Below are 12,153 nucleotides of genomic sequence, written 5' to 3' on the forward strand. Positions count from 1 at the left end.
CAAATGAGGGAATGAAGCAAACTGCCAAAAACATCCAAGATAATAAACTCTTGAAGGAAACTCTTCAGAACTATGCCATCTGTAGACCCTGTAACAGTGAATATCTTCACCCTTAACTTAATGACACTACAATTTTATTCTTAATGTCACCATGTTTAGCAGCTTTTAGGAGACTCTAAGTCACTCTCCTAGAATCTAATTCACAGGTGTCCCAAAGTCCTCCGTCTCCAGCCTGTGAAATAGTTTCTCTTGATGATCACTAAGCAGAATTCACTGAAAAGCTAGCAATAAACCAGGGAAAAAGACCCACCACTCAAAGGTCATTCCAGACTTGTGACAGTTGTCTGGATCTACTGCTTGCCAAACCACTGACACTGAATTTTCAAGAAAACATTCTCTGACATTGCATACTCAATTCATTTCATTACGTTAAAAAATGAACAATTCAAGTCCAACATGACATTAACAGGTATCAATGTGATCTCCAAAGGAAGATAAAGATCCTGCCTCACAATTCAACAAGAAATTAAAAGGTAATTTTTTCCAAACAATTCTCCGCTCCAGGATTTCAGTGACTGCTCAGTCATTTCAGTGACTCAGGCCTATGACAGTGGAATGGTTTAAATTCTATTCCTGCCCTGTGGGCACAGTACCTGCTCCAGAGTCTGGCTGGGAAGGTGAGCCTCAGTCATACTTAAACCATAGCGCTGGGTTGCCAAGTTTCTCATCTCGCTGTAGGTGGCCCAGTCATGAAGGGCTACGGTCGTTAAGTTGTAGAAGGTCTTGTCCAAATAATGAGTTACATAAGCTGTGAACACAAAGGATGAAGTAAAATAATGCTACCTATTGAGTTTGGAAAGTGTGGAAAGAAGTGAAAAGATATACAAAGCCAAAGTGTAAGAGATGAAAGTAACAGAAGCAAGCAAACGTAGAACTCCTCACCTTTTATGTCAATGAACCGATTGAAAAAACGTATTGGGTTCAGAAAGAAGAAGTGAGCCAGGTCCTTCATGCCAACTCTGAAGGGGTTTCTGTCATCCAGCTTCAGATGAGTGTGAACTGATAAGCGCAGGTCCTTTTCTATCTCTTTACACAATTTGTCCAGCAAATGCTATTCAAAAAAGTTTTTTTTAAAAAAAAAAAAGGAAAACCCACCAAAATCCCAAACAAACACACACATAAAAAAAAAAAAAGTCACATTCAGGGCCCATTTACAGTGCTCTCTTAGCAGAATCAACATTTCTCTCTACAGATATGTGTAAGACTGATTAAACTAGTGAAGAAAGTTTTGCTTTGGTAGGGCCACACAAGTCAAAGTGAATAAATACTTAGGAACCAGAAAGATATTGATTCCCTGTGCTCTTGTTCTACAAATAGCAAGAAAAAGCTACACAGCTCAGAAAACGTAAAGGTTTACCTACCTAATGCCATTTTTTACATGACTAAAACTTCCACATGCTAGTTTAACACAACTTACACTCAAGTATTCTCACTTCTCATTTCAAGGGGAGCTAAGCTTAGGGCTATCTCTCTAAATAGTAAGAACAAATTCAATGAGGAGGAGTCTTGCAATAAGAAATTTGGTCTGATTTTCTGAATAATACATAATGTTTTGTCTAGTCAAATAAACTAGTCAAATAAAAAGCATATTTCAAAGGTTAAAAACTAAGACTTGGGGAATCCAAATTTGCATTTTCTTTGTCAAACCTCCTTCATAATTCTAGATAATAATTCAGTCAAGAGGCCATCTGTATTTGCAGACCCTTCACTACTAAAAGCCATGCATGGACACTAAGAACAGTAGCATTTATTTTAGGCATTCATCCAAACAGAAGCTAATCTGACAAAAAGCACCCCTCTGTCTGCACAGTCAAATCTGTAAGTGAGGTTTTGTTAATTTACATAATTTTGAGTGCAATATTTTCATGTTTCCGGCCAACACAGATACTATTAAACATGTGTCTTAAATAACCAAAATCGTCAGTCAAACCAAATACTTTCTTATTTATTAGAACACTTCACACCAAAGTTCTCTGTGCTATTTTTACAGATCACATCACATTTGCTACAATAGATGCTAATCTAAGCTAAAGATATTTCAAGCAAAGTGATGTGTTTAATTCCCAACCACAACAAATTACCTCATTGAGCACTTCCATGATTTCTTTGTCATAGCACTCCAGAAGAACCTCATAAGATTCCAAGTGTCTTGCATGCATCATAGCAGGTACACAGTCCCGTAGTGCACTAAACATATACTTATTAAAAAATGCATATTATTAACAGACAGATATGTCACCACCACCTCAAACAGTGTTCAAAGCTAACAAAAACCAGAATCACTAGTCTTCCCATTTTTATTAAAAAATGGACTTCATAAACCCTACTGAAGTGTCCTGTCCTTAATCTGAGGTTTTATTTGCTACTGACTGGAAGAGCCTAATTATCAGCTATTTCATCAGAAATTACTTTCACTTTATTCATTTCAGTACTGTACAACCCTGGAACAGATGTTTGATTTTTATCAGGATTATCATGCCAAAGTCTGATTCACATCTGCAGCAAGTACACATTACTTCCACAAGGGGAGAAGACAGGAGGGGTGGAAAAAACTACAGGACAACTATCCAACACAGAATCACTGAACACAGTGATATCTGCTTTAGAAATATGTAACCACAAAGAGGAACAAAGGCTTTTAATGTTCAAATCTAGCAGGTGTTCATTTCAAATTAGAATGAAGAGAGGAACAAAGAGACAGACAGACACAGAGTTAACAACAGCAGTCCGAGATTTTTTAAATAAATCTAATAGATAGATTTAGAACAAAGATTGCTTTTATATCCTCCACAATGAGAAGAAATGCGTGACTTAATAGTAGTCAGGGATTTGCTTTTTGAGCTTTTCCTTTAAGAGCTTCAGTCTGAGGTTTATCATCCCTTCGTCTGAATCTGTCACAACAATTAGTGAGTTGTAACATTATTACTTACATGTAGTCTGGCAGAATCCACTGCATTTTCATAGACATCATCTAAATAGATTGGAAAGACAGCTCGATGCCAGTATAAGAAACAACAGTCGCATTGTGCTCGAACTCTGGAATAAAAGATTAATTGTTAGACACAGATTTGGAAAAAAAACTGTGTTCTTCTAACACAGTGAGTATGTTTAAACTAAAGACAAATGCATTTCAAGCCTAAGTTTCATACCATTACTTTAATGTTCCAGATGCACTGACCTTCAGAAGAAAGTTTTTTATTAAAGAACTTTTTCTTTTTTTTAACACTAGCCTATTTATAAATAAAAAGTACTTGCTTTTGAGAAAAAGTTAACTTAAGTCTGTGAAAGACTTAAATCTTACATTACAGTGAAGTCCTAAATACCTAGTTTTGTATTACATGCAATTAGTAGCCTAGAGATCAAACACATATTCTAAATTTCTCCTGTAAGTTAAAGGAGAAACAGGCCACTCCTAATAAAGTCCTGGGACAAATGCAGACAGGTTGTATCTTGTGAGTCAACCACTAAAGGTGTTTGCCTCTCTCCTAAAAGCTGCATGGAACCCAGATATTCACCTGGCTTACTAATGGCTAGCATGATGTAACTTGAGTGTGCACAGAACACAGCTACAGCAGCAGTAAAACATGGTTCACATGTAAAGTAGCAGCCCAATCTCCCAGACAGACTGGTACTAACTCAGAAATTTTGGGGTTGGGTTAAGGGGAACACTTCAGCTTATCTAAAACCAAGTCATCTAAGAAAGTCACAGAATTTCTAAACAATCAACAGCCAGGTGAAATATGACTTGCTCAAAGTCAAGTGAGCTTCTGGCTTAACTCTGGAATTCTTTCTGTTCATTCCTGGTCTACAAAACATGCAAAAGTCACAACCAGCAAGCAGAGACCAGATTTTGCCATTCACACAGTGAGGATCCAGCTCCTCCAAGACATTATGCTACCTTCCATATACTGCTGTCACTGCTTACCTCTCTGTAAGTTCACTGATCAAGTCCAGTTTTTTCAGAACTAACTGAAGGGGAACAAGTTCTTCATCTTTAAATGTTTTCTGTAGAAATGAAGGAAAAAAAAAAAACAAACATGAGATCACAAGCTGGTATTTTTTTCATAAGACACTCCACCAAACAAATGAAGGGCTGGAACAATGATGGCACTTACCATCTGTGTTCCCACACTCAGTGCAAGGGAAACAATCAGTCGCCTCTGTCTTGTGCTTGGCCCATTGAGGGTGTTCTCAGCCAACACCAGAGCAGAGAGGACATCCAGGCGCTGCTCACTGTACTTTTTATCAGAAATCACCCTTTTCTTGATGACAAAAAGACACAAGAATTCAGAGAAAAGTTACCTAAGCCCAAAAGGAATAGCTTACTACTTCTCCCAAAGCTTGTGGACTTGTCATAAATTGAGTATCTCTGCAAACAAGTTCTGTTTTGTGAACAGAGTTAACTGAATCCAGATTCACTCACTCTGTCAATTCAGTGATATTACCTGTCTATACTCTTGGGATATGTGCAGCCAACATGAACATAGGTTAAGTCATACTAATGGATCCTTCTATTTACCAACATTTGCCTTTTTACATATTTTCTGAAAAGTAGTCAAAATATCAAGAACTGTTCACAAAAGTGTTGTTTTCAATATCCTTCAATGCAAAAGTTTTAGCATATTTTTATTCATTTAAAATTAATTGCAATGTAATTACAGATATAATATGAAAAGTTTATGAAAGTTATCTATATCTATATATATATATATGTATATGAAGTGCTTGAAGATATACAATTTTGCTCAGCGACTTTGAAGCTTGGAAACTCTTCAGCTCATGCTACTCCTGCTACATATATATATAGTTGTATATAAGTTTTTATAGCTACAACTATTTTTTTTGCTTACCCTAGAAAATATAGAGATGCCAGATACATAAATTGAGATTACAGCCAAATAAAAAGGAAATTTCATAGCTGCACCAGTAACAATAGCATACATCTTTTGTAACTCTGCTACTGAATGTGATGAAAGAATAAAACCAATCAATAATACATCAGAACAAGCATAGTAAAGTTTCATTTTCCCCTTTGACCTCAATTTTGAAATTAAAGGTTTGACAAGCAAAAGAAGCCATTTTATCCCACACTGAAAGAGAATTTATGTCCACAGTAGGCTCCTGTAAGACATCATGTATTGCTATTTTGCCAAGAAGACAAAGGTTTAAATAACATCCTGTTTGCCTAGACCTGCAACAGATTGCTTTATGAATGTGCATCAGAAAGAGGTAAGCAAAGGTCAGTTTGTGAAAATTCACTAGAAATAAAATCTAAAAAGAAGACAAGAAGAAGATTACAAGAGATGCAGCAGTTTAGAGGAAGAGTGGAACCGTTCTTGGTCAAAAACCAGGTAACCATCTATGTTGTACAGTTTTCTAGGAAAAAGCTTGGAATTAACTGGAAAGCTTATAGACCTCTGGATTATGATAGAGCATTATACTACAGATGTTGAAAAAATACAAAAAAAAAAACTTTAAACTAAACTTAACACTTTTAAAAATACTTAGATAGGGAGATTAATTATTAGAACTCGGATTACATACCTTGGCCACCGAGATAGAGTGAAGAGCCTGATACTGCAGATGCTGAGTGATGTGTGTCACAGAGTCTGCCACAACCATGCTTCTTCGGTAAAACATATGTTCTATTGCCTGAAGTCAATCCCAAAACACATTAGTTCATGTAGTTACCAAAATTGCTGCCTTAGGAGTCTGGCTTTATGCTGTGTAACTCGTCCACATTCCAAATACAGACTCTTTCCATTTTGTAATGTGCTGTTACTAGCAGTTACAATTAACCCTTAGAAACCAAGAAAATCAAACTATTCAGGAGCATAAAGTTTCAGGACTGACCTAAGTTTTGTTTTTTGGTTTGGGTTTTTTTTTAAGTTTTGTTCACCACTGCCTTCTGAAGTTATCCTGAAAATGAGTATCTTCCTTTTGGAAAAAATACCAGGAGAAATGTGAAGTGCCACATCTGGGGAGGAACAATCTCCCACACATCAGTATATACCAGGAATCACCCAACTGGAAAGTAGCTTGGAAGGAAAGGACTGGGGGGTCCTGGTGGACAGCAGGTTGTGTACAAGACAGTAATGTCTTGTACCAATGTCTTGCCCAAAATGTCTTGCCCAAAAAGGCCAATGGTAGCTTTGGCTCCACTGGACAACACTTTGCTAGCAGCTCAAGGGAGGTGACCCTTCCCCTGCTCAGCACTGGTGAGGCCACAGCTGGAGTCCTGGGTCCAGTTCTGGGCTCCTCAGTACAAGAGAGACATGGACACACTGGAGAGAGTCCAGCCAAGGGCCATGAAGGTAATTCACAGACTGGACCACCTCACATGTGAGGAAAGGCTGGGAGAGCTGGGAGAGCTGTTCAGCCCGAGAAGAGAAAGCTTGGAGGGGATCTTGTCATTGTACATAAATACAATGACAAGGGAGGGTGCAAAGAAGATGGAGCCAGGCTCTTGTCAGAGGTGCCTAGAGACAGAACAAGGGGAAATGAACACAAACTGAAACACAGGAGTTTCCCTCTGAACATCACGAAACACTTCCTTACTATGAAGGTAACCAAGCACTGTCACAGCCTGGTTGACCAGAACGCTTGTGGAGTCTCCATCCTTGGAGATATTCAAAAGTCATCTGGACACAGTTCTGGACAACTGGATCTAGGTGTCTCTGCCTGAGCAGGGATAGGCTAGACCAATGATCTCCAGAGATCCCCTCCTCCCCTTCAACCTCAACCATTCTGTGACATCAACTAAGGAAGCCAGTTAGAAGCTACCAAAAAAAAAAAAAAACCAACAAAAACAAAAAAAAAAAAAAAAAAAAAAAAAAAAAAACAAAAAAAAAAAACAACAACAAAAAAAACCAAAAAAAAACCCAAAAAAACCCCCAAAAAAAACCCCAAAAAACCAAAAAAAAAAACCAAAAACCACCATAAAAAAAAACAAAAACAAACACCACCACCAAACAAACAAACCAACCAACCAACTCAGTCCTAACCTCCCTAATCTATTCTCTAACCAAACCACTCTCAAACAAGAGGCCATGCATGCAAAGACACTTCCCATCACAGTTTCTTCTTTTTAATACGGGATGTTTGGTCAATGTTCTCTGTAATTCCTACATGAAGTAAATAATTTTAATCCAGTGACCTACCTTCAGAAGCTCCACAAATCTGCACAAGGCTTTTACTGAGGTTTTGGTCATAGGTTTTTGCATTGACATGTAAAGATTCATTGTAGTTTTAATGATGGTGCTAAGACTGTATGCATAAAGAAAACCCTAAAAATAAAATGAATACAAGGGGAAGAAAAAATGAAAACCAGTATTTCCACATGTCAATAAGTGTTCTCTGTTCTGCTCCATACATGACAGACAGCTAATCTTTGCCCCTGCACAACAGAGCCCACCCCTCCACTACACTAAGCAAGCCTGGGATCCCAAAGCTGAATGAGACCTTTTTACTAGCAGACACCATCAAACTGCCTATGACCTCTTCTAAAGCCATTCCAATTAAACACAGTTTAGTGAGTCAAAGATCAAAACACAATTTAGTGAGTCAAAGATCAACAGTGAATCAAATCACAGAGCCTCAAAGGTCTAATAATTTCAACCTATTGGAAACCAATCCATCAAACAATTTCCATCTCGCCAAGAAACATCCCATCACAAAAACAATCTAAACCTTCCAGATTCTGTGGAACAAATACACTGACAGTATTTACACAGTTTTACACTTTCTAAATAGAAATGTCCATCCCACAATAAAGATACTAGTAATTTCTACATCAATATATGCTAAGCTTTTAAATACAATGTTGATTATATACAACATGACAATTATTAAACTCACTTCAAAGAAAAAGTAAAACTAAAAAAAAGAAAAGGAGACTAAGAGAAGACAGTAAGTGGTGTAGGAAATTCAATTCAGTATGGAGCAAATTTTTAAGTCCACAACAACTAATTTAAATGTAAAAACCACAGGTCCTAGTACATGCCTATCTTTAGCTAAAGAAGATTCAGGATCATGCTTCTTTCACACACCTATTCTCATCAAATTTCTGTCAGATAGATATTTATAAAAATCAGCAAAAAATAAATTCAGAAATAAGATGCATCTTACATTAAGACCACATGCTGTTTGTAAGCCAAAGAAAAACCAGCTTTCTCAGAACATAGTAAGATTCTTACAAAGTACCATCACTAGGCAAAGCACAATGAAACAACACAAAACCTTTACTGGGAGTATGTACTGTCCTAAATAAAACTAAATAGTCACTGGTTCAGTCCACTGTAAGTACCTCATGGCTTAAAAGGAAAGAAACTCAAAACCTTTACTACAGAGAAGATGAAGCTTTCTCTACTTCCTATGTTAAAAGAAAAATCCAAAATTCTAGCCACTGAATATTTAGTCAGATTCCCTTTCCCCAGATTCCTTATCAAAAGGCCTTTTACAAATTTTCTTGGAAGAGTACTGGGCATTAAAAGCTTTATAAGAATTCCAAAATGGTGAAATTACACACCAATGATCACAGAACTCCTGTGATTTCTTTTGATGTTCAACAGCTTGCACCAAAACATCAGTTTGCTGCAACACCACATTAGAAGATTGCCCACCTGGATGAAGACATTGCAGCGGTTAGAAAGATCTTCAGAAAACTTTGTTGTGCGCTGCTCCTTGGACAAGATAGATTCCATTTTTGTCATCCATGAGCTCACAAAAACATAATATGACTGCATATCTCTGGGGAAGGAAACAGAGAATGTTGCTCACTTAAAGTAAGAAGATTATGAAGATTTTCTTATTTCTTTCCAAAACTTTAAGTCTTGCAAGGGAAATATTTTAAACCTTCAGTCCCCAAAATAATTCACCTTCCCAAAAGTATCAGAACCCTATATTCATTCACATTTTAATTCTTTACAGGTACGGATTAGTTAGTCCGCCAATTATGTCTGTACAATGAGTCAAAAATCATCTACTTTTCAAGAGAACACATGGCCCTCTTAGCAGTGCATATACCACACTTCCTAAAATTAAAAGGCTACATAAAACTGTTAGAAAATGCTTTTAAACACTGGACAGAAAAGTCCAACACTGGTGCTACCTTTTTTCATCCCAGTTTGAATTTTTGTTCCTTACACACACACACAAACAAGTATAACTTGTATAACAAGTAACATAATTCTACAGAAGTTTATCTGGGTGAATTACACTAATTTTAATACATGGTTAAGTAGAGTTAAATAGAGAATTGTGACACTGTAATACAACTTCTTCCAGCAGTTGTAGCAGGAAAGTATTTAGGTCATCGATGCTGTTACCAAAAATTACACTTTTAAGAAGAGTCCTCATATTTAGGGAACAGTCCAATTATCAAAGGCAGGGCAAGGATTTGTAAACAAGCAAGAAAAAGTTATTTGCACAATTCAAATCAGCAGATGCAAGATCTGGATTTTATTAAAATATCCTCAAAACTGTGCGTGCAGAGTAGGGCAACAAAGCTGGGGAAGGAGCATAAGGCCTGCAAGGGAGCTGAGGGTGTTCAGCCTGGAGAAAAGGAGGCCCAGGGAGACCTCACTGCTCTCCACAACTCCCTGAAAGCAGATTTTTGTGAGGTGGGGTCTGGGCTCTTCTCCCAAGTAACAAGTGACAGGCCAAGAGAAAACAGCCTCAAGTTGCACAAAAGGGGGTTTAGATTGAAGACTGGGAAAATTTCTTCACCAAACAGGCTGTCAAGCACTGGAACGGGCTGTCCAGGGAAAGGGCTGGTCACCATCACTAGAGGCATTTAAAAGATGTGTAGATGTGGGCCTTGGGGACATGGTTTAGTGAACTTGGCACTGCTGAGTTACAACTAGTCATCCTTCAGGCCTTCTCCAAGTTAAATGATTCTATGTTTCTATGAAATGTATGTGAATACCAAGATGTTTTTCTGAACTTTTTCTTGACCTTAAGACTTGTACCACTGCCCAAGACCAGAAGCAAAGCAGCAGTGCAATTATGCCTATCTAGGAATTAAAGCCCAGGAAAGAATCATGGCCAGGAAAAAGTGGATTGAAAAAGAAACAGGGCAGAAGTGAAAATAATCTGTCAGAGAATCAGGCACAGAGCTGCCTTTTCCCCTCTTCCCTCCTCCCCTCCAATTCACAGTTCTGCCAGCTTACGTATCAGGCTGGAAGACAACGTACAAAATAAGTTTTTACTGCCATTCCACAGACCCCAGTTTCCACTTTCTTGTTTTGTTCTGAAACCTTAGTCCTGTTATCTTCCTATGCAGGATACTTGTTCTTAGGACTAGCAGCTAAAAACATTCCATCTCATCTTTAAGCATATTTTAGAAGACAAAGAAGTGAGCTGCACACTACATGCAGAACACAAAACAAGGGAGGCTTTCTTCAAATACAGATAATTTCAAAGACCATTAAAAGAGCAATAAAAACAGTCACAAAGAAAGAAATGCTTGCAAAGAAAGTATCATCACCAAGCAGAGGAAAGCTCCACTATCAGCAACTTACCTCCATAAACACATAGAAAGCAGAGAGCCCTAATAGAAAACAAAGCAGCCCAGGTTACTAGACACTAGTTTAAAAAACAAAAGGGAATTTGAAAATATGGAAACAGAAGTAACTGAAACATATATTTAGAATTGCCAGGAACATTGTTATTTTGATGTAATACTATATATTTTTCTGAAAGCATGACATGAAAAGCAGCTTAGTTTTGACCAAAATTTTTGCAGCAACACTAACACACACACACTGTTGGCAGTGAAGTGGAACAAGTGACTAACACCACAGAGACACCACCCAAGATGCTACACTGAATGAAAAAGCCCATGTGCTTAAAAACTATTTGCCAAATAGCATCATGAGGCAGTATGAGGATGCATACTTGGTAAGTGACTGGGCCCTCTGCTGTAGAAAATTCTCCCTTTGTGTTTTAACTGTATGAATACTTTTCTTGTCCAGTAGTTTGGCAGCAGCTGGAATCTTCTGAATCAGAAAATTGTCAGCAAACCAGATAATGTTAGCTGTTAATGTAATGGCTGGTACCTGGGGAGAAAAAGAAAAAAAAAAAAAAAGGAGGGGGAAATACTACAAAGTAGCAATAAACACAATTAACAGAGTTCAGTTTATTTCTGTGCAATTGTTTTCTACAGAGTATTACATTGATGTTTAAAAAGTTTCCCTAGATGTTCACTAAGGACACCATGGGCAAAATTATAAGCACTCTCAGTGATTCTAAACAATATTAGAGAATTTAGTAATTTCTTTATGCCATCAAACATGAAAACATCCCAGTCAACTTTGCACTTAGAGGTCTTCCAAAACAAATGCTGCTAGTCATGGTCAAAACCTACAGCATTTATTCAGCACCAGAGTATTCATAACTCAAAGAGATTTTTGTCTTCAGTGCCATATTAATCTTGAGAAGAAAGATTTTAATAGAAATGGCAAGTTTATTTTACCTTGCTGCTATGCAAGTGCATAAATTTTAGACCACCTTTAAAAGAAAATGGCAGGGGTGAGTTATAAAAAATTGAAAATTCTTAACTCTCTTTTCAGACTTTTTTGTGTTCTTTCTTTTCCCAAGTCTGTGCTACACTATGCAACTCAGGAAATTGTCTACTTCATTACTGAAAGACAAAAGAATAAAGCATTTACCTTCTTACAAACATCCAATAATGACTTATAAAATTTCTTGTCTACAGTCCGAAAAATCTGAAAATGCAGTACAAAGAGGCCACAGATGCCCACGTATTTATCTCTCTGGTCAATTTCTGAAGGTTCACCTGAAAAAACACACCCTTGTGAATTTTACTCCCACACAAACAATATAAACAATTTGAGGAACAGTGAAGCTGGCAGGAAAAGCATGAGCTTGCATTACCAAGTTTGGCTTCGACGTTTGAGAAAGCTGTACGAAGAGTATGAGCAAATTCCTCAGCAAATGTGCTGTTCTTTGACACTGACACTCCACCATTTAAAGAATCAAACTGTTGCTCTATACAGGCCTGAAAAAAAAGGGGGGGGGGGAAATATCAATATATCAAGATAATGCCATGAGTTTTGGACCTTGAAAGAGTAC

General features: G+C 37.4%; 1 protein-coding gene across 3 annotated transcripts in view; it reads right to left on the minus strand.

Annotated features, from left to right (window-relative positions):
* Positions 1 to 12,153, minus strand: part of WASHC4 (WASH complex subunit 4) — a 39,360-nt gene that overhangs the window by 12,949 nt on the left and 14,258 nt on the right. For all 3 annotated transcript variants that reach the window (XM_053977289.1, XM_053977288.1, XM_053977287.1), the window contains exons 11-22: positions 11,956 to 12,079; positions 11,730 to 11,857; positions 10,957 to 11,117; positions 8,682 to 8,808; positions 7,221 to 7,346; positions 5,605 to 5,712; positions 4,176 to 4,322; positions 3,986 to 4,065; positions 2,991 to 3,096; positions 2,142 to 2,258; positions 943 to 1,111; positions 654 to 808 (exon numbers count right to left, since the gene is read on the minus strand). In XM_053977289.1, coding sequence (XP_053833264.1) covers positions 654 to 808; positions 943 to 1,111; positions 2,142 to 2,258; positions 2,991 to 3,096; positions 3,986 to 4,065; positions 4,176 to 4,322; positions 5,605 to 5,712; positions 7,221 to 7,346; positions 8,682 to 8,808; positions 10,957 to 11,117; positions 11,730 to 11,857; positions 11,956 to 12,079 — 1,548 coding nt within the window. The remainder of the gene's footprint in view (positions 1 to 653; positions 809 to 942; positions 1,112 to 2,141; positions 2,259 to 2,990; positions 3,097 to 3,985; positions 4,066 to 4,175; positions 4,323 to 5,604; positions 5,713 to 7,220; positions 7,347 to 8,681; positions 8,809 to 10,956; positions 11,118 to 11,729; positions 11,858 to 11,955; positions 12,080 to 12,153) is intronic.

The sequence above is a fragment of the Vidua macroura genome, chromosome 5 (genome assembly GCF_024509145.1).
Source record: "Vidua macroura isolate BioBank_ID:100142 chromosome 5, ASM2450914v1, whole genome shotgun sequence".
NCBI classification, from domain to species: domain Eukaryota; kingdom Metazoa; phylum Chordata; class Aves; order Passeriformes; family Viduidae; genus Vidua; species Vidua macroura.